This window comes from Thalia democratica, chromosome 4 (genome assembly GCF_965202585.1).
Source record: "Thalia democratica chromosome 4, ktThaDemo2.hap1.1, whole genome shotgun sequence".
Taxonomy (NCBI): Eukaryota; Metazoa; Chordata; class Thaliacea; order Salpida; family Salpidae; genus Thalia; species Thalia democratica.
Genome location: NC_139168.1, coordinates 42,270,738 through 42,296,455, shown reverse-complemented (window position 1 = coordinate 42,296,455; position 25,718 = coordinate 42,270,738). Strand labels below are relative to the sequence as shown.

Here is a 25,718-nt window from a genome sequence, read left to right as displayed (position 1 = left end):
TAAAACACTATACTATAGTGCTATTCTTATTAACTTTCAGTTTACGGAAAATAACTTCTTTATACTAAAATACTAAAAGAATAATTCTTGCAAACTTAAAGTACAAATTCCGGTATCATTCTTTAACTGATTTGAGAGTTGCTTGCAGTTTTTTGTTCATACCTAAAATTTTCAAACGCAGAAGTCTATCAGTTAGGTTCGTGTTTTTTGAGTTCGCACAGTCGCTTAAATTTGCAAAATTTGAGTTCACACTGCTGTTTAAGTTTGGATTTTAAATTTAAAATATTTGCTTAGTATGTAACTTTTTAAATTTTAAGTTAAGTGAATTTGAGTTTAACATAAGCTTCAAAATATTATTTTTAATTGAGTAATTTTTTTCTAATGTATTTAAATAAATATATAAAAACTTTAGAAAAAAACAAAACGTAAAATTTTTAAATGTACTTTAGGTTCTAATCAAGGAAATAAATTTAATTCAAAACTTAAATTTTATATTTCTGTAAACTCTGATTATTTTACATAATACTTGATTAATTGTTTTTAGTGAATAAAAGACATTATTTAGTTTTGATTTAAACACAGCTGTTTTTAGAAAAATTTGTACACTTCTAAACTTAAGCTATAAAATCATAACTTCTAGAATTCTTGTAAAACATAATTTATCAAAACCAAAATTGTAACAAAAATATTTATCAAATAACAGAAGAACTTATTTAAGAAATCAAAGAAGAGCTAAAAAGAGTAAATAAAATGATAAATATTAAAAAGAAAATATTATATAACTGTTAAGTTCTAAAATAATAGGTAAAGTGTTTTTTACTAGTCTAAAGTCATTTAGATAATTCTTGAATAATTAATAAGTATACAGTTAAAATATTTAGTTGTTACAAAAGGAGAGTCTTCAAAGATATTTTTAATAAGAGTTAGCTTATAAAACTGGACTAATTTAATAACACAGGTTAACCAATTTCATCATTTCAATGGTTAACACAATTATGCACATTTGTAGGCTACTTTGTATATGGCTACTGTACAAACAGTCCTAGACTTTTTAATGCAAGACATAATTAAATTAAAATTTGCAGATAGATTGTTACAAGAAATCTTATTTACCAATTTCATTAAGACTCAATCTGTTGTTTTTTTGAGTAAAGAGTGACCAGCAAAAATGTGCAAAAATTAAGTCAAAGAGACATTTCTAAAAACTAAAAAAAAATGTTAAACCTTATTTTTGTTTTTGAAAAAATGATAAACTTATGTTTGAATAAATAGTAATTAGAATATAGTAATGTTTTGGTTATAAACTATATTACTTGAATGAAATCATAAAATTTGAAATTTAAATAAAGCATTTGAAAATTCATTATAACATTCAAATATATAAAATAGAATACAAAAATTTAAATAAAAAGAAAACTTTTTGATAAAAATCTATAAGTATTCTAAGACTTTAATCACAATTTATTATTTTATTTCTAGGATATTTTAATTTTTTATGGTAGACAACCATCAGATTTACTCCACCCTCCTCTATTTTGCTTCTTAACATTAAATTGAGCAGTTTGTAAATTTAAAAATTTGTATTTTTAGTGTAATTAAGGATTTGGCAATGTTTCATAAACAACTTACTAAGCTTACTATTTTGCTGAAAGTCTTATTTCGTCTTATTTTCGTAAAACAATATGAAAAAATTTTAATAAGTTTAAACTAACATTTAAATAAGTTATTTAATTTTTTATCTGAAAAAATGAAAAATATATATAACTAATTGAAATTTTAAAACATACTAAAAATTGGCTTTTTAATACTGATGATTTTTTTTATAAAAGTTATGAGCATGAGCATTTTTTAAATATTTCCAAATTTACTTTATTTGAAGAGCAGTGTTCCTTTAGAACCTTTTACAATGATTTAACTTGTCACAGTTTAAATTTATTATTTTAAACCTTACAACTTGTAGTTACAAGCATTGTTACTACAGTTTATAATCTTAGATAAATTATTTTTCAAAATGTTTTGTATAACGGGATTCCCCTTTACGTTTACATGGCGCCCCGTAAGGCCGATCTGCTACAAAAATAAAAATTTAGGTTAAAAGAGGTTTATGCTAAGCTAACAGCTATTGTGGAAAATAGCTCATTTTTTAACAAATTTTCCGCGTTTCAGCTACATTTGGCTTCTATGCCAATGAGACTGTAGTTCTTATATTATTAATTGTATATATACATATGTATATATGTATATAAGATGTAACGTTATAAGGCGTTAAATCCTGGAGATCCTGATAAGCTAAGCTTATCGGAATGTATATCACAGATGTTCTTGTGCTAAAACTTTATTTCAACTAACGGCGTTTCACTGCTCTCAAATAAATTTAAGAACAGATCTACGGAGTCTCAAAAAGCTCTAAGAATAGGCTATATTCTTAGAGCTTTTTGAGACTCCGTAGATCTGTTCTTAAATTTATTTGAGAGCAGTGAAACGCCGTTAGTTGAAATAAAGTTTTAGCACAAGAACATCTGTGATATATATGTATATATATATGTATATGTTATTCTGTTTTCAAAGTTCTTAGTTCTTATCTTACTTGTAAAAATTTATTATTTCATTTACACGAGCGTATAGTTTTTATGTCAAACAAACAAAGTTTTTAACGCTCCAGCGCCCAATTACCATAAAAATATTGCATTTAAACAAGTCTGCTTCTAATCTTTTTGAATTAATTAATAAAACTAGGTATTTGATGACGTACTTGACAGAAGTCTAAACTCACTAATTTTGGCTGTTTACTCAAGCGTATTTTATTTTTTATGTTTTATTTTAATCAAAAGTTTGTAACTACAAAAGCTAGGAGAAAGTGTCAAAACGAAATGCATCTGGGATCTCTTTTTGATATCAAATTTGAGAAACTTCGCTAGATTTATTACATTTTCAAACTATGGCAATAAGTTATAAACTTTTAGTTTACTTTATAAACATTACTGATTATAATTAATTTTATAAAATTAAAGTTTTTTATTTTTTTTAATGTTAACAAATTTTATATTTTTGATATTAAATTACATGTATACTTATTACATGTATGAGTGCTCTACATTCATCATAATCAAGCCTCAAATTTTGAACAACAACGTACATCAAAAAAGATCAGAGAAATATTCAACACCAACGGATTCAAAATAACTATTGAAAAAGGTTTGTTTGAAACCGATTTTCTTGATACCTCAACGTCTTTAAGATAAGCCACATACAAACCCTTCAGAAAACCGAACAGTAGAATTATATACATCCACAATCAATTGAAACATCGAAAATCCATAAGAAATGCGATCAGCCCCATGGTTCATAAACGCCTTTGCAAATTATCTGCTAAACATCCTTACAATGAGGCCCTATTAAAAAGCGGCTTCAACCCATTAGATGGATTTAAATATCCCAGACAAGTTATAAGAGATGTAGAAGCAATAGTTCGGAATCCGACCTTCGGATGAAAAATTTAAATTTTATAATATAATGCAATCAGTAGAATCAAGAGGTTTACAGTATATAACTTATTGAAAATTTATAACAAATGTTTGTGTTAAGAAAACAAATTTATACATTAGTCAATTTTAATATAACTATTAAAACTTAATATCTAATTTGAACATTAACTACTTCACTCTAGATATATAGTATTAACTTAACTTATTTTTGTTGCTTTACAAACAGAAAAGAAGAAATTGAAAAATAGAGTAAAATTTGAATTGATAAGAACTTGCAACATGTTCAACTCTTACGGTTTGAAAAAAGTTGAAAATGTATTATCTTTTTAGTTAATGTACAAAATGCTTTATGTAATTTTAAAGTATCAAAGCTTTTTTATTTACTATGTTTTCAAATTTGTGCCTTTAAATGCATTGAAAGATGGTTCTGTATTTTTTTGCTAACAAAAATCATTTCAAATTAAGTTTTGATTCGTTCAGAAAAGTTTTATAGAGTACAGAACTAGACATAACAACAGAAATGCAACTTGTAATTGCTGTTATGTGATAAAACAAAATAACAATCAAAGAGGTAAATTTTTCAAGGAACTGATAAAACAAATTCATTTACCATTGCTTTCACAAGTTTGCTTAAAAAAATTGTCAGCATATTACAGCTAGTTTTTAAAATGCAGGGAAAGTAAAAGATACATATAAAATGCAATTAATAAAAAAAGCTAAATACATACGACTTGTTGATTGCTTATAGGAACTATATTCTTGTATTTACAAAAGTACTCTTATAAACGGAGTCATTCATTTAGTTAGATCTAACTTTATGTATTCGTATTCAACATTGACAAAACAATTGGTTGATAAGAAAAGTTTAGGTATAAAAAAGAACATATAAACTATCATTGCATGTGCACCTTTATGGAAAATACAATCATAGTAGGCTGATGGCATGCAAAAAGTAGAATATTGACAATCTACATTCTCTACTCTGATACCTAAGAAGAAAAAGCAGAGATGTCAGATAAAAGCTGCGTGCTCACTATTTTGCAGAAATTTTGTAGTTACCGGAGGTAGCATTTAAGAACAAGGTTTTCTTCCTACTAACAAAATTGAAGCTTATGATCACGCTTCCAACGCTACAATTCTTTGCATGACGGAAAAAAATACAATCACGACTCACTGATCGGAATCTGAATCGGAAACAAGCTTTACGTAATTAGTCAAAGTAAATCTTGTGGACTGTTTGATTTTGCATACAAAATAGAATGTCCAGATTCTGTTAATGGTCTAGAGATATAAAGTGTTTGTCAGTAGGAAACAAAATTACTGTTTTCAAAAGAAATAACCTTGGGAAAAGTGTTACATTCAATATAGAAAAGCAAGTACGGTCGGAACTCGGAAGTGTTTCAAATTATGTTAGAAGGAAAAAATCATTATAACTGCAGCTGTATTAAGTCGCCAATGTTTTAAGTTTTGATATATTTTCTTTTTTTTTTTTTTTAGAGAAATAGTGAACTTATTCCTGTGTGGAAAGTTGCACATTCTTTCATAGTTTTCTAAAACTAAATTCATAATCTAAATATTTAAGTAGAAATAACAAAAATTTTTGCTTTTATTTGGAATGGTATAAGCTTTTTCGATCTGCAAGAAATTCTACAAATTGTTATATTTTACGACTTTATTAATTTTATATGTTTTATAGTATCATGTATTAAATTATTGTTAAAAAGTTTTATGTAAATTATTTACTCAATAGTTAGATAAAAAATATAAAATTTTGGTAAATATTATCAAGATATTTTTTAAATTAGTTCTGGAGTCTTTACTAAAAGCCTTTAAAATTTTGCAGTTTAATAACTTTCATTTAAACAAGCAACAATAAATGTATTTTACATCTTTGCAACTTTTTACATAGTTAGTCTTATCTATAATTACATACTTATTACTTAGAAGGAGTTAATTTACAGGCAAAAAAAAAAACCAAAAAATAGTTTTAAAAAAATAATTAAGGTTTTATTTTTATTACAATTTGATAGCTTGTGGCTTCATTGCATTAATAGATAGTTGCCAAATCATATGAAATTTCAAAAAATGCAAAAAAAAACTTTTCCAAATACTGCGACCACTAGATTACTGTTAAAATTCTTGTGTTATCACTTATATTTTAAATGGTAAAAAAAAATTGATACTTTAATTATCTTTATTTTACATTTTTTATGTTAGATTACTAAAAGTTATCTTAATACTTTTCAATTAGATTTTCATCGTCTTTTTCTACTTATGTTTTGGAGTTTAGTCTTTTGTTCACTGTTGCTTATTTAACATCAAAGTGTACGGTTACAAACCAGTCTACTAATATAGAAGTAAAGTAATTTTCTAAAATAAACCTTAATGTTTTGAAGTCCAATTTAAACTTTTCTGGATACACAATACTATATACAACTCTTAAATAAAACACATGTATACCAGACAGTGCCTTATGTATACAGAAACTTATTAAAATTTCAGATTGGCTTATCGTAAACAAGCTTAAGTTAAATGTTGACATATTAAAGTGCGTGCTTTCTATTCAGAAAAACAAAAGTTTTAGAGAACACAAAAATAAATAAAGCAATTCTAAACGAAGTAAACAGTTATGAAAATTTAAGCAGGCTTGATTAAAAGTAGTGTTGTATTTATTCAAGCACGAAATTAATAACATAAAACAAAGAAAAGTTTATACGCTTTAGTGCTCAATTGGCATGACAACTATTAACATTTTTACCAACTCTGATACTATAGTATAATAATTATTACTATCATTATTAGTAGTAATTAACGGATAGAACATGTAGAAAAATTTATAACTAAGTCATCAAAAACTATTGGTGTTTTATATAAAATGAGATACTTTTTTTTTATAAATACTTGTATCTAGTAATTAAATCATTCTTTATGAGTCACATTAGATACGGTCTGTTGTGTTCGGGCAGAGCAAATGAAAATAGACATAACGAAATCAATTTACTTATAAATAAAGCTCTTAGATATGTATATCATAAAAGGTAGGATAAAAAAGTAAAATACCAACAAACAAGAAATCTAATCTTAAACATTTAAACTTGTTTAAATACGAAATAGGTGTCTTTATGTACAAATTTAAACATGACTTTTTACCACTTAATTTTTAAGTTTTATTTTAAGATGTAATTTTTTGAATTTTGGAGGGAAAGTTAAGAAATTGTTAAGTCTCTTATAATATCATAGCGTAATTATCTTGCAGTACTATTTTAACTTCATGAAAAAATATTATTTAAATTAACGTATCGTTTTAAACTAACAAGTGTTTTGGATATTGGCTTATAGTATCATGTTTTTATAGTTAAAATCTTTAAATGGAAGAAAATTTATACTTTAAAAATTTAATTTTATAAATTTATAGAACTTTTAAACTGGCTTTTAACAATATGACGTAATTTTGTTGCAGTTAAATTAAAAAGTTTTGCCTAAAATTAACGTAATGTTTTAAACTAATAGCTATTTGGAATATTAGCTTATAGTAATAGGTATTTATATTAAAAATTAAAAATGAAAGCAAATTTAGCATGAAAAAAATTACTTTAGAAACACGATTTTTATTTACAAATACAAATAATTTAACCAATAGTAATTTAAGTTTTGAAGTAGAGTTTTTGATTTGTCTTTATTTTTAGAGCAAATGATTCAAGCCTCTTGTTCAAGTTGTACCTCCTGTTAACTCTAGCTATCTCCTGCATCTCAAGATTGCAAGTACTGTAGATATATATAATACAAAATATAAATAGAATATAAAAGTATGTTTATGTATAGTAAAAGTTTTTATCTCCCCGATATGGTGAAGAATGTTCATTTAATGTTGTATTCTATGTTGTTGTTGTTTTGTAAACTAAATATGTTTAGACAGCTTTGTTCCGTTTTCTTTATATACTTCAAACCTTTTGTTGTAGTTGTACTATATGTTTTTAGAGTACCACAGGCAGATCCAAAATGGTTTTCGGTTTTTTTTTTGGTGATATGGTTGTTTTGTAGATTGCATTTTGTATTGAGCAGTTTTTATTTAGAATATATAAAATTTTAGAACGGCAGTTACAGGTTGAAATTTTAGCGGTTTTATTTTTATCTTCAGATTTATTTGTTTAGTATTATTTAAAACTTTTTATTGCGTGTTTTTATTATGACTTTTAAAATATTCATACAGCTTTATGACATTTAACAACCATTTTGCTTACTATCTACGCTTTAAGGATTTCAAACTTCAAATATACGCTAAAATACACTGAAAATAAAAACGTCAAAGCTAAAAATAAAACAAACAAACAAAGTTTACAAAAGTTATACACTCTAACCAACCCTTCTGCTAATCCGTATAATTGGTAAAATATTATTTGAAATCGTTAATAAACACTCCAAAGAAATATGATATTAAACAAAATAATAAACAAAATTAATTGTAAACTGTCATGTATGTTTATGAATAGTTTAAAAACCATAATACAAACACACACTGTGACAATTTAAATAGTACTCTACCAGGAAAGCGTCATGAAGCTATTATATTTATTCTTATATCGCTTTTTTATTTTGTTACGTATTCGGATAGTACCGTACCGTTTTCTCTGTTGGTTCTGACTTCTGATGTCATCATGACATCAATAAATTAAGCAATCTAAATACTTTGTCACTATTCAACATTCAAACAAAACTGTTGTTTTATCAATTTATGATTTTAAATAATTTCAGTTGTCTGGTAATATCTAGTAAATATTATCTACATAGATGTTTCAACTGTTTATAGATGAGCATATATCAATTATTTTCTAAATGAACTTCAAGTGTTTATATAACTAATAAAAAACTTTTTTTTAAACAGTTATTTAAATATTCTATAGTATTATATGAATGTTCACACTTCTGCAAAATGATATGTTTATAATTGAATTTTAATTTACTAAAAATCTTACTTATCTTTGAGCTAAAGTTTTCAAGGAAAATACTAACAATTTAAAAACATTCATTTATTAACCTTTATAAAAAATTAACTATAAATATTTTTTTTTTTATGGTAAAATAACATCAGTCTCACACTCCACCTCTTGCAACAATAAAAGTTTTCTGGGAAATTATAAGACTTCAATTAAAATATAAACCTTAAAAATAGGACTTTCTCTTAAATGACTAAGTTATTTTTGTAAAAGTAAAAATAAAATTTAAGACTTAAGTATGAATTTATTAAAAAAACTAGTTAACAAAAAACTAAATATATTTTTAGTGAAGAGTCTTTCTAACTTAGATTACATCTTCTATAAAAGGGTCAACAAACTGTGTTGTGTGGGCTAAATGTGGCCAATTTTAGCCAAAATATAGCCTTTGACTTATCTTACTTTCATGCCAAAAAACATACTTTTTTAAAACCTTATAAACAGATAAACAGAGGTTTTAGTGGTAAAAACTTATAATTAAACTCTAAATTAAACACTTAACATATACTAATGCTCTTTGTTGCTTACTTTATAACATTTTTAGTTTAAAGTAGTGGTGGTTTTGTAGCAATTAATGAAGATATTTATAAAAACTGTAGCTCACAAAGACTTTATTTATACAAAGCGGCCTGAGAGTAATTTTTAAAGAAAATTGGTTTGCGGCTTGTGAAAGACTGTCAACCCCTGTTGTATAGGAAAATTTTAAAGATTACATCTGCAGTCTCTTCTACCTTAGTTATTTACTTATTTTGACTGTTAAGAATGTTGAGGCTGGTATAAAAGTTAACAATATATGACTAAACTATAGGAAACAAGTATGACCTTAATAATTAATTTATCAAAATTTATTGTTTGAACTAAAATAACTCAATTATTTGTTATATACAAACTGTAATAAAATTATTTAACTACAAAAAAACATAAATGCTTAAAAAATTTTGCTATAAAAAAAGATTTCGAGAGTAAAACTTAACTTATTTCTAATCTAATGGCTTAAAATGTGTTAGTTAAACAATTCATATGATAATAAAGGTTTAACAAGTTAACTGTAGATTTATTGATTTTTATGTTTATAAGCCTTATAATTTATTTTTTTAATTTTATAAATTTTGATTTAAATTAGTTAAGATGTCAAAATCAAGGTTGCCAAACATTCAGTCTAATTCATGATAAAAGGGTTGATCATGCCAATTCGATCATCAGACCACAAGTTTCGGTAGACTGAGACCGGTTTCGTCCTTATTAGGACTCATCAGTCAGTCACAATTTAAAAATATTCATGATAGTTATTATTATGATAAATATGATAAATATTATTAATTCATGATAGTTTAAAGTTAAAAAAAACTAACTATTAGCTAATTCAGACTTTTTTGTACTATACTGTTTGTTCGGACTAGTTATAACATATTTTCAAAATATCAGACATTAGCAGGAAGTTAGCAGCATTTCTGGTATCTGATACTGGTAAAACAGTTCATGTCTAGGTTCAAATAACTGTTTTGATACTTAGTAATCACTTTTAAGCTTTAAAACTTTACATGTATGTTCTTCAGAGTTTAAACAATAAATATTTTATGTTTTTATAACTATCAGATGAATTTTTTTCCAACAAATACTGTTATTAAAAAGACAAGTCGGCCTATTGATTTACGTAGAAAAATTGACTGAGTTTTTATTTTGTCTAGGTTCAACTAACTGTATCAATACTTTCTAATTACTTTTTAGCATAAGATAAACGTACTTTGTATTTAACTGTTAGATAATTTTTTTTATTTTAATAGTATACAACAAAAAAAAACTGAACAATAAGTGAAAATATTTAAATTTATTTTATTATAATCAGAAACTTGTTTTAGTTTCTAATAAAGATGGAAAAATTGTAATTTTCAAAAAACATTCTACACAGAAAATTAAAAAGAAAGTATGCTGTCATTACATTGTATCACAATTCCTCTTGTGACTTATCACAATCTGACATATATTTACATAATGAGCAACTCCAATACAACTTTAGGTCTTTATTTTTTTGAAATTGTTCTGGCAGCATCATATTAAGACTCACATTCTAAAATTATGCATAGTCTAAAATTAATTTGAATAAATATGAATATAACTAAATAGTTTTGACTCTATTCTGCTGAGGCATCATGCTGGGTAATTACCATTTTTTGTTTTCAAATTGTGTTGTAATCCTTATGGTATTATGTGATCAACCCTGATGAAGTGTAATGTTTTTCAGTTTTTACTTATACAACTTTTCTTTCAATTTTCTAATAAATTCATACTAATTTGATGTAATCAAGTTAGTTTTTTTTCCTGAAGTATAGCAACTCTGTAAATTGTAAACAGGTTAAGTTAAAAAATATTATACATGCCTTTTATGCACCTAAATTTTAATGTTGATAATTTTGAACAATAGAGTGTTTACATACTTGTATACTATTTTTTATCTTAGCAATAATATTAAATTTAATTAGGGTGGCCGTTTAACCTGGAATAACTTGGAATTTGTTATTTTTTGATAAAAACCTGTAGTCATGCAGTTTTTGGCATGCAAATTTATAAAATCTAGATATGATACAAAGTCACTGTTATACACAAAAAAATTTAATGAGTTTTTAATATTATAAAATTCATTAAAAGTAGCATTACAGCATATTTTAATTACCTTAAAAAGAACATAAAATACACTTTTTTTACCTTAAACTTGATTTTTTTACTAAGAGTACAAGAAAATAAGTACTTCCAAAAACCTTGAAGAAAATTAAACCTGCTTAATTAAAAAAACCAGTGGCTGTACATGATGTAATATACTCTATCATATAAACTTTTAAATAGCTAACTTAACTAGTAGTCCAAAGCTCAGGTATTTTTTACACCATCATTCAATCCCCACTAGACTTATTGCACATTTACTAAAAACAGTTTAATACTGCATCCTGGTTTTGTTTTCATTAGAACTCATTTGACCAATTCAGTCCTGATTTACCAGACAAAAATAAAAATGCTTAAGTTTAAGGTTGTAGAATTTCATGTGGACTGTCATTGATGCTTGTGCTCTGCAGTCTAGTAAGTAAAAATAAATAAATTCTTATCAATTAAAAAATCAACAAATACATCTGCTAAAGTCAGCAGAGCAGAAGCCTGGACTTTCATATGCCGTGAGACAATCTTAAGTTTAACAAAAGGTTGACAAAAAGTTGTGGTCTATAATCATATGCAAATTTACAGAAGTTTTTACAAAATTGACATATCTTAAAAATTGAAAAACAATTTAATTTTGTAAATAATGATCTATAATTATTAATTTTTAATAATAATTTTTGATAATAAAATTATGAAACAAAATCTGAAATTGTTATTATTTTTTATGTAACAAAACCTATAAAATCAATAAATTCAAAAAAATTATATGTTAGAGGTCTTGTTTTTTTATTAAAAGCATATCTGTATCCATATATCAAGTTTTATCACCCCACAATTACTTTTTTAGCTAAAGGCATTAGCTTTAAAAATATATGTTATAGAATATGTTGAAAAAAAACCTTTAAGATTCCTTCTTTAACTATTGAACTAAATTATAATCCTTTACCTTTTCATTTCAAATATACATAAAAAGGTTTTTAATTCTATTAAATATGTTATTGCAGTAAAATATTAACTTTTAAGCTTGTAACATTCCAATAACAACTCAAATTAAAACCAATGAATATGGATGAAGTAAAAGAAGAAGAAGCTGTATTAGAAAAACCTGTAGAAAATAACGATCTACTTCAGGAAATAGGAAAAGGTGGAGTTTGGGATTGGATTAAATCAGCTTCTAAAAATCAGTATGTAAAAAAATTAGTTACAAACACTAAAAAAGGTGTAGACAAGGTTATTGTTACATTGGATCCAGGGATGAAAGGCTACATATACAAAGGACTTGACATAACTGTAACAACTGACAATCAAGTTGTTTGTTGTGCAGTAAGGGAAGCATTTCAGCAAGTCTTTGGTAATGTAAAACTACAAGGCGTTAAAACAGAAGCAAACACTGCCGCCCAGCCTGTTGGATATTTGGCTGCTGTAAAAAGTTGTCAAGAAAGAATAAAGAAGCTAAGTAATGATCATAAGGTTAAAATTTCAGTTGTATTTTTTGTCAATGAGCAATTTCCTGATCAATGGTATAGTCTTGGTTGTCTCTTGCTTGAGGACTCTGAATTCAGTATTCAATTAAAGGTATTTACAACAGCCATTCCTGTTGAAAATGATATTATAAAACTAATGCATGATGGGACTTCGGATAACTATGACTTAAAGTGGTCTGGTTTAAGTGTAACTGTAGGTGAAGCAGTTCAGAAAAAAGTTAATTGGATATCACCTGATAATTGGCAACAGGTACTTGCAGGAACTTCTAAAAGAGAAATAATCTATAACTCTGCTATCACACTTGCTGAGCTTTACAAAAGAAAGCTTCCTACTGAATCAGATTGTGGAGAAAATGTTTAAAATATTTAACACATAGTTATAGCTTAAAAATTAATTTATAATCAATACTTATAAACTCTACTATTTTTGAACTATATGAGTAAACCTTTTTTCAGTCCAAAATTTCAAAATGTTGCTTTTATTTTAAAACTGTAATAAAAAAAAAGTGATTTTAATGTTTTAAATGGTTTGTGGCCTTAAAAATTAACAGATCTAGTAAATATAGATAAACATAAGACATATCTTAAATAATAGTATATTTTAAATAAATTGTTAAAATATTTTTAGAAGATAGTTGAGTAATAACTACGCAAAATAGTAGTGCCAGTGTTATGAATAAATTAAAATATTTTATTTTGTCAAGAAATGCACTAAACGTTTTTAATATCAAAACATTTGAAATTAAACTTTTAAAACTTGTAAGTTAGCAAATCATCTATTTTATTTTTTAGTAGACCAAAGCTTCCAATAATCACTTTTTGTTGAAGTGCAATTCTTGAGTTAAATATCTAATGTCAATTATTTTTGTTTTGCATTATTATGTTAGGTATTTGATTTATATATTAAATAACTGCTTTACTTGCCTAATATTGTTATTCATCACTACAAATGTTGTTTTTATGCATCTTTACTAAGTGTTAGCATTAATCAATAAAAGTGTCTACTAATTTATTGTGAATGGTTTCAAAACATTTTATACTCAATTTTATAACAATCACTAACAAAGTTTCATGTTAATACTGACAACTTTTTACAGAAGGCTAATTAATGATGGATATTGAGGTTAAAGGAGGTAACAGCGCATATTACAAAGTATGTTTTAGTATATCCTTTTTATCAATTAGGTAATTAAAGTTTAGACTTGCTATGAAGTCCTTAAATGGAATAAATAAAAAAGTATTATTATAAACTTATAACTGATACTAACATATTATATAACTGGTAGTGGTATGTTTAAATATTTCCCCGTGTAAACTGTTATATGTTGTAGTTTTTCTCAAAGTGTGCACCTTTTCTCAGTAGTGTACATTGAAATTGAGATTATCAGTAAAAATTTTTGAAACTAAAGGTTAATATATCTTCATTTGTTTTCCAAATTTTTTTTTTGATATTTTGTTTATTAGTTTTTGTGAATTATTTAATAAGTCTCAATGAAAAAAGCTAAAAGACTAAATTGCTTTCAAGTCACTCAAAAAAAAACTAAAAAGTTTAAGAGTACCTTGATATACTTATATATAAAATAAAATATAAAAGCTGTTTTAAATTTAATTTTTATTTAAAGCCAAATTCATCTTTGTTATTCTTTGTTTTTAATTGTTAAAATTATTGTCAGAAATTTTTAGCTTGGCTTTTAAATGCTGATTCTGATAAAGATAATTAAATGCAAAATAAAAGTGATGTATATGACTTAAATCACAATATGTTTTTTAAGCAGAAAATTAAAAACTAGTTGTATTTTAATAAAATAGGTTTTTAATAGCTTTATAATTGATTGATAACATTATCAAGCATTTGATAAGCTAAAAGTAATTTTTTATTTATTATAATTTAATTACCTGTCTTGTCTTACTTTATGAATTATGCTGAAAAATGCAGGAGAATAAAGTTGTTATAGACGTCAAACACAGCAGCAAATGAAATAATATAATTTAGTTGTAAAATTGTTTAAGGAATTTTCAAGAAGTAGTTTCCATTGTTATATATCTAAATAAATTCATATTCACTAGGACATTAAAAAGGTTATAATAAAGTCCGCAATATAAAAAATTAAACAGGCCCACCTTAAAGATGTAACTGGAAATGGAATTATTGTGAGTTTTGAGAACAAGTAAGTAGAAACTGTTTTTAATTTTTTTTTGTGTGTTAAAGTTAAAATAGTTGTTTATGAACTTAAATTAATAAAAATTACATATCCAACGTTGTTTGGATATTTTTTTTATACTTTATAAGCATTTAATGTTGTAGTTATAAAAGTTAATTTTGTAAGCTGAATACAAATACCATTTTTTTAACCTCTCTTATGATTTTAATTAAAAACAATTAAATTAAAAATAAAAGAATTGTAATAAACTTAAGTAATTAAAGTTGATGTAAATAAAGACTAATTTAAAACAAAATTTGTTGGTTTTTTTAATGTTTACAACCTTCATTATGTAACTATGATATGTATAAATTTCTACGTTGTCCCTAATGACTGAGATAAAAAAAACTCTTTCTGCAAATTATATAACATAAAGTTAAAATATTAGTAACGAAAGTTTATCATTCTTTATTTTGAACACGAATAAGTAAATTAAGTACAAAAGCAAAAAATATAAACATTAAAATATCAAAATATTTTAAAACGTCAAGTGGTAGTTCATTAAATAAAACGGTATACTGTTTTTAAAATAAAAACTATATTTTAACATAATTTAAAAATAACTGAAATAGCAGTGATGCTTGAATAATTTTGTCATGAGTGTTATTAAGTTTTTTGGAAAAGTTGATAATAAGTTAATTTATTTTATATACATATTTACTATCAAACCTTGACATATAGATTTCTTTAGTGAAAAAACATCTCAAGTTAAAAAGACAAAACTGACCAATTGTAAATTAAAAAACTAGTTTCATTAATTTCAGTTGCTTAAGAGTATATTTCAAGGTTGCCACAAAGTCAGGAAAAGTCAGAAAAAGAAAAGATAAAAGTTAGAAAGTTTGATATAAACATACTCTTAATAAGAAATTTTATCATCATTATAAACTGAATTTTGCTAATGTTACTTTCAAAAAATTATCTTTTGAAAGTCTTATTTTTTCAGGGTCCAATTGAATTTTTGGAATAGTTTAAAATCTTATATGCTCTCATGTGTGTATTTACTATGTGGTAGAGATAGAAGTTTATTGCTTATTCAGCTGTTTATTGCATGTACATCGTTGACATCGTACACAGATGGTTTAAATGATGCAATAGAAGTTATTTGATTGAATCCAGCAAAAAAACTGTTGTTTTAATCTGTATAAAATTAAGATTAATAGGTTAAAATAATTTCAAGTCTGTTTTTATATTTTTTAAATTGGTTTTGATTAAGATTTGATCAAAAAGTCAGAATTTTTTTTTTCAGCTTGATCTGTGGAAACCCTGATATTTTTATTTTCTGAAAGTCTTCTTTTTTTTACTACTTAAAATATAAAATTGTCATGTTGACTTCTTCTCATTGTATTTAAAAAAACCAAGTCTGTATTTATCTTAATTTAGACTAAAATCAAACGAATAAGTTAGAGACAAGTTAGGGTTGCTAAGTATATCTATAAAAACATAATGAACAATAAAAAAATTTTTTTTTTTAAACTATAAAATCTCTTTAAGTTGGCAGCAAGAACGAGAAATTGATCTGAAAGATGCTCGTCCAGCTCCTAATTCCAACACCAAGGCCCTTGAGCTGGAAGATCTTCGAGAAAACATGACTGTTGAAGTATGTATATCCTAAAATTTGTAATTTTTATTGTAATTTCAAAACAGTAAATAATTTTTTTTTAAAACTTTTGACTTATTGTTTACTACAATTTAATTTAATATATTTGTTTATACAGCAAGGCTTAGTAAGTTTTTTAGTCATAGATTTTGTACAAACTTGAAAAAAAATTTAAGACTAAAATAAACAAAAATATTGTTAAAGATAGATAAGGTAAAATACTTAAAACGATCTACGTCAAACTCACATTTATTCCTAACTTAAATTGAACATTGTGAGCTAATGTAATTTCCAGATAAAATGTAAAGAAAGCACAAGTGTTGTTAAACTATATCTATTCTAAAATACCAATAGCTTACCTCAAAGATTTATTATGTTTGAAAGTATAATCAGGGTCTATACACTAAAGACTAAATCTTTTTTTTTTGGTAATATTTGTAAAATGTCAACATTTGTCAGTACAAGAGCAAGAATGATTCTGAATTTCTAAACGAAATTTAGGAACTTGTTATTTTTATTTTAAATAGATAATAAATTGTAAATATTTTTCTAAATAAGCTTTTGATTTTTCCAGATCAGCTCTCTGTGTTTTGGCGTACTATAAAAGAATAGTAAATATGTTTATAGCAGTTACAGGACTTCTTAATGATTTCTTTCTTACTATATAAGTTAAAAAATCTTATCTCATGTTAGCTTTGTATTGTACAGATGAGAACAGCTTGAATTAAATTAATTTTATTGAATTATGTCCTGGTTTTTATTAAACAGTAACTAGTCAGTAATACTTTATGATATTCAGGGTTGCCAAAAAAAACTGGAAAAACCTGGAATGACAATTTAGGCTAAAAAACCTGGAGTTTTAATAATTTAAACATCTTAAGTAGTAAATTTTAATTTGACACAAAAAATATATCATATAGATAACATTTTTTGGCATCATCAAAAAATTTTTTATTAAAAAAACATTTAAAGTAGCTTGACAGTATCTTTTCAATGTTTTTATATTATTTAACACAGTTTCTTATCTTAAACATAACTTAAAACTAAAAGTATATTGAAATTTGTGTACTTTTAAAAACCGGGAGGAAATTTTGAAAACCTGGAGAAGATTTGCCAAAAACTTTTGGCAACCCTGAGGGTGGTAAAGTTTGAAATTGAAAAAAAAGTGTACTACTCTTTACAGTCTAAGCCATTACAACCAAACTAGTAAGCTACAAACATAGTTTTATATGGTTTTAAGCTCGATTGAGCGCCAATCGACAATTGTTAATGAAATCAAGGAATGTCAACTTCAACCTTAGTAAAATTCTATAATATTAGATTAACTTGTAAAAAACATGGCTACCCCCTTATGGCCTTAGTGAAATCAAGGAATGTCAGTCTGCATTTGCAAAACTTTGCGTTCAAAACCCTGATGATCTAAAACTTTGTTTACAAGTTTTTTCTACATAATAAAGCTTAAATAATTTAGATTGAGGTATTGCTTATTCTAGAACTACACATAATCGTTTGTGTTAAATACTCCATAATAGTTAATTATTAAAATGATAAGATTAAGATTGTTAATTATTTTTCAGTAGTTTTATAAATACTGTTGTTTTTACTAAGATTAGAATAGCTAATATAAAATAACTTTATACAGGTTAATACTAGAGCTAATGATATGGAACCAGGTGGTTGGTGGCAGGCTACTGTAAGAATACTGAAAGATAGTGATATTGTTATATCTTACTTGATAAATCCTAACCACACAGAGATTGTGACTGTTGACAGGCTAAGACCATGCAACAATCAACCTACATTTGCCCAAAGCCCAGTCTGTAAAACGGTGTTTGATGTTCCTGACGATTTGTGGGATTAGTAAGTTTAAAATACTGTATTAGTAGCTAAAAATATATTATTTGTAGTTATTTATTTTGTAGTCTATTTAAATTAAAGTATTCTATCACTTTTACAGTTGTGCAGAGCACGGAAATGCACATAGCGATTTGGAAAATAGTTTCAAGACAATACTGTTCACTAGATACAACAAGGACTCACACCAATTAGAAGTTTTTTGTCGGGACAGTTCTCAACTTAGCCAGATAAATGTTGTGTCTGATATGCACTTTAAATCCATTAAAACAAAAAAGTCTATGATGCAAAAAGTTAAGGAAGCTACGGAACAACTTAAAGTAAAATGATGATTGATACTATTGTTGATTGAACTATTTACTTTTATTATTGTTAAAAACTTAATATTGAAAACGAATTAGATAAATACTTTTATTCGTAGCTCGTTATTTTTTTTGTTATTAAACATAGTTTAAGTGTGATTGTGTTAAGTGGCACTTGTTTCGTAAAATGCAGATTTAAATCAATATTACTGAAATTGTATAATAAAACTACTTATGTAAGTTTTTTTACTGAGTAAAACAAAAAATTTGTTAGACATCATAGCCAACTAAAAAGGATTAAAACCTACTTATATTTAATTATATAAAAAAACTCTAATTTACGTTAAGTAAACTAAAATTTTATAATCGTACACGTCATACTGTCTTTAATATATAAACTGTTAACTCCGAATGTTATTTTTATTCACATATCTCTTATAAAAGATATGAAGTTTGTAACTTGAAATTTAAAGAAAAAAATATAGAAACAACTATTTAAACACAATTACAACATTCGTTTAATAGTACATAGTTATGCTTACTACTATTGAAGAATATAATATAAGTTGAAAATATTGAATTTTTTTTATTATTTTGTTATTCTTATATTCATTTTAATTTGTATATATTTGTATATATGTGTAATTAAAAGTAGTAAATATACATTAAAGGTACAACGTATTTTTAAACATTTAAGCTTCTTTTATATATATTTTTATGTATACGTGTGCCCTAAAATGTAGGACAATGGATTAATATTATGGTAATTAGACATGAAAAATTAACTTAATTGAATATAAAAACAACTAAATGAATACTTGTATTTGCCGTGTCTGCTCTTCATCATGATAAGCAAAAGTGATGTCACTTTTACTAATAAAATACACTGCTGTCTCTTTCTTACGTCATAGTAATAAGTTATTAGTTGAACGCCAGCTCTATAAGCCGATCAAAACTAATTTTCAATTTGTCAAAACAAAAAAGCAGCAGCAAAGTTAAAAAATAATTTTTTTAATTAAATTTTTAATTGGACTTAAGATAAATTTTTAAATAACGAAGTAATTTGCATAATAGTAAGAGGCATAATAATTTTCTTGAGAAAATCTTTCTTATCATTATCACATTGAAACTAAAAAAATGATTGAAAAGTATATAGGTTAAAGCTTTTTTAAATAGATAGCCTCCTATAAATAAGGTTTTTATTATCAATATTATACTAAATTTTAAGTTGTTTAAATTGACCATCGCATTTTAATAATAAATCTTATTTTAGGTAACAAAAGAACTAAAAAATTCAAATATGGTTTCATTTGTAGTTGATGCACCTCTAATGGGTCTTGCCATTGGTGCTAATGGAGCAAATATTCAAGCTGCGAGACAAATTAAAGGTTTAAGTTGTAGTGAATTAAAAAATAATTTAAATTTTTTACAGTTTAAATTAAGTTTTTATACAAAGCAAAGGGTTAAAAGTTAAGGGCATAGGGGGGGGTAAACACCCTTTTTTGGTTTTTGATCTTATTTTATATAGTTTTTACTAAGCTACAAGATGCTTTTTACAGATTTAAAAAATTCAAAATAATTTTTGAGATATAGCCGGTCAAAGTCGGAGCCAACAATAGGTTCCTTATGAGAAGCGCAAACTAAAACGGCAAATAACTAGAAATCACTAAAAATCTATCTCCTCCTACGTTTTTTGAGATAACTACCTCAAATTTTCAGGAAATGTTCCTTGCAGTATTTAGAAAATTCTGTCGGAAGGAATTTAAAAAAAATTATAAAAAAAAAAATTTATAATAAAAAAACAAAAAAAAAACTGTTTTTTTTGTTTATTTTTTATATAATTTTTTTATTTTTTATTTTTTTAAAAATTCCTTCCGACAGAATTTTCTAAATATATCAAAGAACACTTCCTAAAAGTTTGAGGTAGTTATCTCAAAAAACGTAGGAGAAGATAGATTTTTAGTGAAATAGTCTATTTTTGCCGTTTTAGTTTGCGCCTCCCATAAGGAACCTATTGTCGGCTCCGACTTTGACCGGCTATATCTCAAAAGTTACTTTGAATTTTTTAAATCTGTAAAAAGCATCTTGTAGCTTAGGAAAAACTATATAAAATAAGATAAAAAACCAAAAAAGGGTGTTTACCCCCCCCTATGCCCTTAATAAGATAGGCATGCAAAAAAATTAAAAAAGAAAAAATTATCTGCTGAAAATGTTTTAAATAGAAGATGTTTTGAAATAAATCAAATTAAATTGTAATCTTAAAAGTATTCAATTGAAATAAAACTTGTACAAAATTCACAAATCTGTTGAACGTATAGCAAAAATCTAATATTCCCAACAGGTGTGAAAGACATAGTGATAAATGATGATACGCATGAGTTCACAATATATGGAGAAAGTTTAGATGCTTGCACACAAGCCAGAAAACTTTTAGAGTTTAGAGAAGATGAGTTCCTTGTTCCTAGAAGTTTAGTTGGTAAGGTCATTGGTAAGAAGGGTATAACCATACAAGACATCATCGACAAGTCTGGTTTGTTTTGTTTTATAAAAATCTTAGCAGCTCGCTACTATGTGCTATTTGTATGGAAAATTCAATAAAGAAATGAAAAAAATTATACTATTTATACTGACTTTTAAAGTTATTAGAAAACACACTGTAAAAAAAGTACAAAGTATAGGTATAATTGAAAAACACTTAAATTATAGGAACTCAAATGAAATGATAATAAATTAAATAGAACATGTTACCTGCTGTGTACTATGAGGCCGCATCAGTAAATACTTTTTTCCAAAAATTAAGGGTTTAACTTTAAATTAATAATAATTAGTTATTATTATTAATCTTAACAGTTTTATCTTAACCTAAGTTATTAGAATAAATATTATATTAATTCATCAAAATTTACTTTGCTGCAAATATTAAAAGCATGTCTCTAGATATTGTTTATAAATTTTAGTAACAAAATGTGACGTTCTTTATTTATTAAATAATACATAAAATTACTTAGCTTTTTAAATTGTTTTATAAAACATAAGTTTTAGTTTTTTGTAAAAAATAAGTGTATGGTAATCATTTTTAGTTAAATTACAGGGATTTTGCAAACATTTTTCTTCTTCTCATATTTACTTATAGTTTTTATTAATTATGTTGATTTTAATTTTTAGAAACGTCATTTAAAACGGTTCTATTATATTACAAGTTATTAAAACAGTAAAAAAAATTGTATATTCAAATTATCCAATTTAATTTATAGTACTTAAATTGTTTATAAATTTGATTACAACTCAGCTTATTTTTAAAGCTAAAGTGTAAAGCTACTTATAACTTCTGCCGTATAACTGCGCATTCTTGACGTTAACGGTGTGCAGCTTCGCGGCATACGAAGTAACAGTATTTTACACAACATAATTTTCAAGTTTTAATTTGATTTAAAGGGAAAAGTAAGAAAGTATTCTTTAGTAGAAACTCATCTTTTCAAGGTACCACATACTAAGTTTTCTGGTTACAAATTTGTAGAACGTGCGGATTTGATCGTGTTGTTTGGTGACCGTATTAATACAAAAAGTATTTATTGTTGTCATGTAACAAATTTACTTCTTATTTCTAAAAGTCTACTATTATAGTTGCAAATTTTGATTAACATAGATGCTTACTTAAAATCTAAATAATTGATTAATTAAATTAGGTGTGATGAGAGTGCGGGTGATAGGGGATGAAGATTTGCCAAAGGAAGAGCTAAAGGAAGATGGTAATGTACCATTCAGATTTATTGGAACTTCACACTCTATTGAAAGCGTATTTGCCCTTCTCAGTTACCACATAAATTACCTCAAGGTATTTGAAACTTAATGAAAATGTTTTAATGAAAACAAAATTTCTTTTAATTTTTGAAAATATGTTGATGCATTTATAGTTTCTAAAGGTTTAAACATATAGCTGAAATTTTTTGAAACGTACTCAAATTTCACTTTGTATAATTTACCATGCGATACTTTTTCTAAAATTTTACGTGTCATTACTAGGAAGTGGAAAAGAACAGATTAGAACTATTAGAATTGAACAACAAGATCAAAAAGCTGAACGTAGATGGAGGTTACCAAAGTTCAAATTCTATTAGTAGCAGCAGACCTGTTGGCAGAGAAAGATACCGAGGTGGAAAGCAAGGTAAATCAATAAGAATTTTATTTTGTATATTTTTAAGGTTATAATTAAAATTTGTTTATCATATCACACAAACGAACGTTACACTAGGATACTACAGCACGGATGTTTCAGACCTTTCCGGGAGCGAGGCAGAAAGCATTCGACAAAAGGGAAATGGAAGAAGAGGCTTTTACCGGGGTAACAATGGAAGGGGCAGGGGTGGTTACCAGCAAGATATGAACGGTAACCATGGTAACACGCAACGCCCTTCTAATCGTGGTGGGAATAACAGAGGCCGTGGCAACAACAGAAGTCAAAGTTATTAATAAAAACATTAAAGTATCATTAAATTTATTTAAAAGTAGTTGTTTAAAAATATATATGATTTATCATATTATAGCTAAATTCAAAATTGTTTGACTTTTTAACAGTATTAAATATTTAGTTTTGTAACAAAACTATTTTCAACTAACAAAAAGACTAAAATTTTTAAATTTTATTATCGTTCTAGGAGATTCGAACTACAATCCCTTTAATGTTTTAAACCATGATGAACCTCAAGAGGGTGTTATGGACAGATCTGAAGGAAAGAGAGGTGGAAAATATAACAGTAAGCAGCCAGTTTTCATTCATGCATTTGTTTTAATAAAAATATGTTTAGACAGTAAACTAAAGAAACTTAATGAGTTTGAGGACAATGAATTAAACAAATTTTAATAATATCATAGCTTTAACGTTGTATTAAGTCTACTTGAATTCTATTAACGATAATATTAATTTTCGTTATTTGCACATGTAATAAAATATCTCTGCATATTTTAAAAGTTCGATATAATTTTTATAAAATTAAGGGCGTAGGATGCGTGGTAACAAAAATACACAAAGTAACCAAAAAGCTGGAAATAATGGTGACAAAAATATTGGTATGTTGTTAGTTGATGTAGTATTTATACTAAAGTAATTTTTAACTATATATCTTAGTAGTAGAAAAATTTAAACAAAACAACTGGTATTAATTTATGAATAATTGGTCGCTTCTTTTTTTATAATTAATTATATTTTTGATATAAATTAATATATTGTGTTATTGCTTTTGTAATTTTAAGTTTATTTCAAGTTAAGTGATTTAGCTGAGCTAGAATAAAAAAAGGTTAAAAAAAATTACAGACTTCACAAGTGAAGCCGATTTTCCACAATTACTCGATAAAAGTTCTGAAAGTTAGTACTATTTAATTTTTTTCATAAATTGATTATTAGTTGTACTAATAATATTCAAGCGTTTTAGTTTTTGCTTAAAGATTAAGATTTGATTTTTGTTTATTTTTATTTATTTATTAATTTAAAATAAGCATGTAAATTTTTCAGAAACTTTGGACAAAAAGCAAAAAACTTCAGACAAAAAGGTTAGTATGTTTATAAAACATCTGTTAGTTTATTAAAAAAAAAGTTGGCTTATATCGAAAGTTTGGTTAAAAACAAAAAAATAAGCTAGCAAATATTTTTCAACAACTCTTTGATAATTTTAAAACATTTTTTTTTGTATTTGATGTCTAAATATTAAACTTAAGCTATAATCTCATTTGTCTAATTTATTTTTTACAACTTGTGCATAAATTTAAAATAAATTAGCACATTAGATATTTTTTAAATTTTCCGATTCTATTGTTTAACATAAAAGGTTAAGTAATTATTACTAATATTAATATACTTAAAAGAAAGTTTAAAGAAAAACAATCATAAAACTGTTAAGGATAAATACTAACAAAGAAGAGTAAAAATATAGTATACTCAACAAATTTTCGACACTGCTATTTTAAGTATTTGTTCAAACAGATAAAAAATTAGAATTACAAACCCCCTTTGAATAACGGCCATAAGTTATGAGTATATATGTTTTTTAAAGAACTAAATATTTAAATGCATAAATATTTAGCAGAACTCCAACCAAGCCAAGCCATCAAAAAACGGTGAATCCCCTCAAATTGCAGATAAAAAGTCCAGCAAGTGATCTGTATAAAGAAATTGTATTTATGCTTGCTTTTAGTTAGGAAAATTTCATTACGGTACTTCATTCATAAGTGTGCTTCGATTTTTGTACCTGCAAATGCTTTTTTGTATTTAATTTCTGTATTTTTAGTTTGTTTTTAGCATAGTTTAAAACTGTTTTGTTTTGTTTATCAACTTACGTTCTGTTTTGGTTAAATCATAAGTCGTCTCTGTACTAAAGTCTGACTAGAAATTAAGCAAAGAAAGTAAGTTTGTGTGAAGATGTACTTATCAAAATATTTCTACTGTGTTTGGCCCCAGCGTAGCTGATGAGCGGGTGGTATTCCCCGAAACAGAAACTTGTTTTGCCCATGGGCTTTCCGCATATATCCAACTTTTTTTATTTCTTTTATATCGCATGAACTGATTCACACTATAAATTTCACAATTGGAACTCCTTGTTATTTGTTATGTATATTGAAACAAGTAATAAATATATGTTGAGTAAATGTACAATTTTCAAATCGTTAAGTTTTGCAAAAAAAACACTGAAAAACCAAAATCTAACCAAGAAGTTTTTATTAAATAACCAAGATGTAAGCTTTTAAGTTATAATGATAATTAATAACATAAGTTATTAAGCTGTCAAGTGTAGAGGAAGTGAAAGCAATTAAGTATTATAAAAGTTACCTCCTGAATAATAAGTATAAACCAAATTTATTTATCTAATTTCTGTTTCACTTTGCTATAATTTCATGTAACAACAATAACAGAATTAAAATGTGTAAGTTAAATAGTTTGATATATGTTCTTAATTTTAAAAGCTCAGTACTACTTACTACTGTGCAGCAGTTTTGAAGTATTTAGTGTTTACGCATGAATTACTTAAGTATTATAACATGTGCCAGTGAACATTCGCATCGATGATTTAAACAGTTGTAATCGAGAAAAATTTTCTTAGAAGTTATATCTTTTTCATTAAAATATTAACTAATTAGGTCTAGTTTAAATCTTTCATTAATTCA

The 25,718-nt window shown here is 25.6% G+C and overlaps 2 protein-coding genes across 5 annotated transcripts; both read left to right on the top strand.

Moving 5' to 3' along the window:
* The first annotated feature begins 12,134 nt into the window (after positions 1–12,134).
* Positions 12,135–13,613, top strand: LOC145834347 (protein PRRC1-like). The gene has a single exon (XM_082941758.1). It carries the CDS (start codon positions 12,185–12,187, stop codon positions 12,968–12,970), a length of 786 nt encoding a protein of 261 aa, XP_082797884.1. The 5' UTR covers positions 12,135–12,184; the 3' UTR covers positions 12,971–13,613.
* A 91-nt stretch (positions 13,614–13,704) lies between these two features.
* Positions 13,705–25,121, top strand: LOC145833743 (RNA-binding protein FXR1-like). Of its 4 annotated transcripts, none has more exons than XM_082940908.1 (15): positions 13,705–13,762; positions 14,725–14,777; positions 16,302–16,407; positions 18,050–18,267; positions 18,365–18,581; positions 19,837–19,951; positions 20,905–21,093; positions 22,250–22,398; positions 22,587–22,728; positions 22,816–23,025; positions 23,219–23,317; positions 23,559–23,630; positions 23,875–23,925; positions 24,073–24,110; positions 24,644–25,121. In XM_082940908.1, the coding sequence occupies exons 1-15, from the start codon at positions 13,718–13,720 to the stop codon at positions 24,713–24,715; spliced, it is 1,776 nt and encodes a 591-aa protein (XP_082797034.1). In that variant the 5' UTR covers positions 13,705–13,717; the 3' UTR covers positions 24,716–25,121. The 4 variants fall into 4 exon arrangements, with proteins under 4 accessions (XP_082797034.1, XP_082797033.1, XP_082797036.1 ...); XM_082940907.1 differs by having other exon boundaries at positions 24,641–25,121; XM_082940910.1 differs by lacking the exon at positions 23,875–23,925.
* Positions 25,122–25,718: the final 597 nt, after the last annotated feature.

Excerpts from the sequence above, each read along its gene's own strand:
- LOC145833743 (XM_082940907.1), top strand. The coding sequence starts at position 13,718 with ATGATGGATATTGAGGTTAAAGGAGGTAACAGCGCATATTACAAA. Across the intron at positions 23,926-24,072 it reads ACTCGATAAAAGTTCTGAAA|AAACTTTGGACAAAAAGCAA; the intron begins GTTAGTACTATT and ends TAAATTTTTCAG. Across the intron at positions 24,111-24,640 it reads AAAAAACTTCAGACAAAAAG|CAGAACTCCAACCAAGCCAA; the intron begins GTTAGTATGTTT and ends ATAAATATTTAG.
- LOC145834347 (XM_082941758.1), top strand. The coding sequence starts at position 12,185 with ATGAATATGGATGAAGTAAAAGAAGAAGAAGCTGTATTAGAAAAACCT.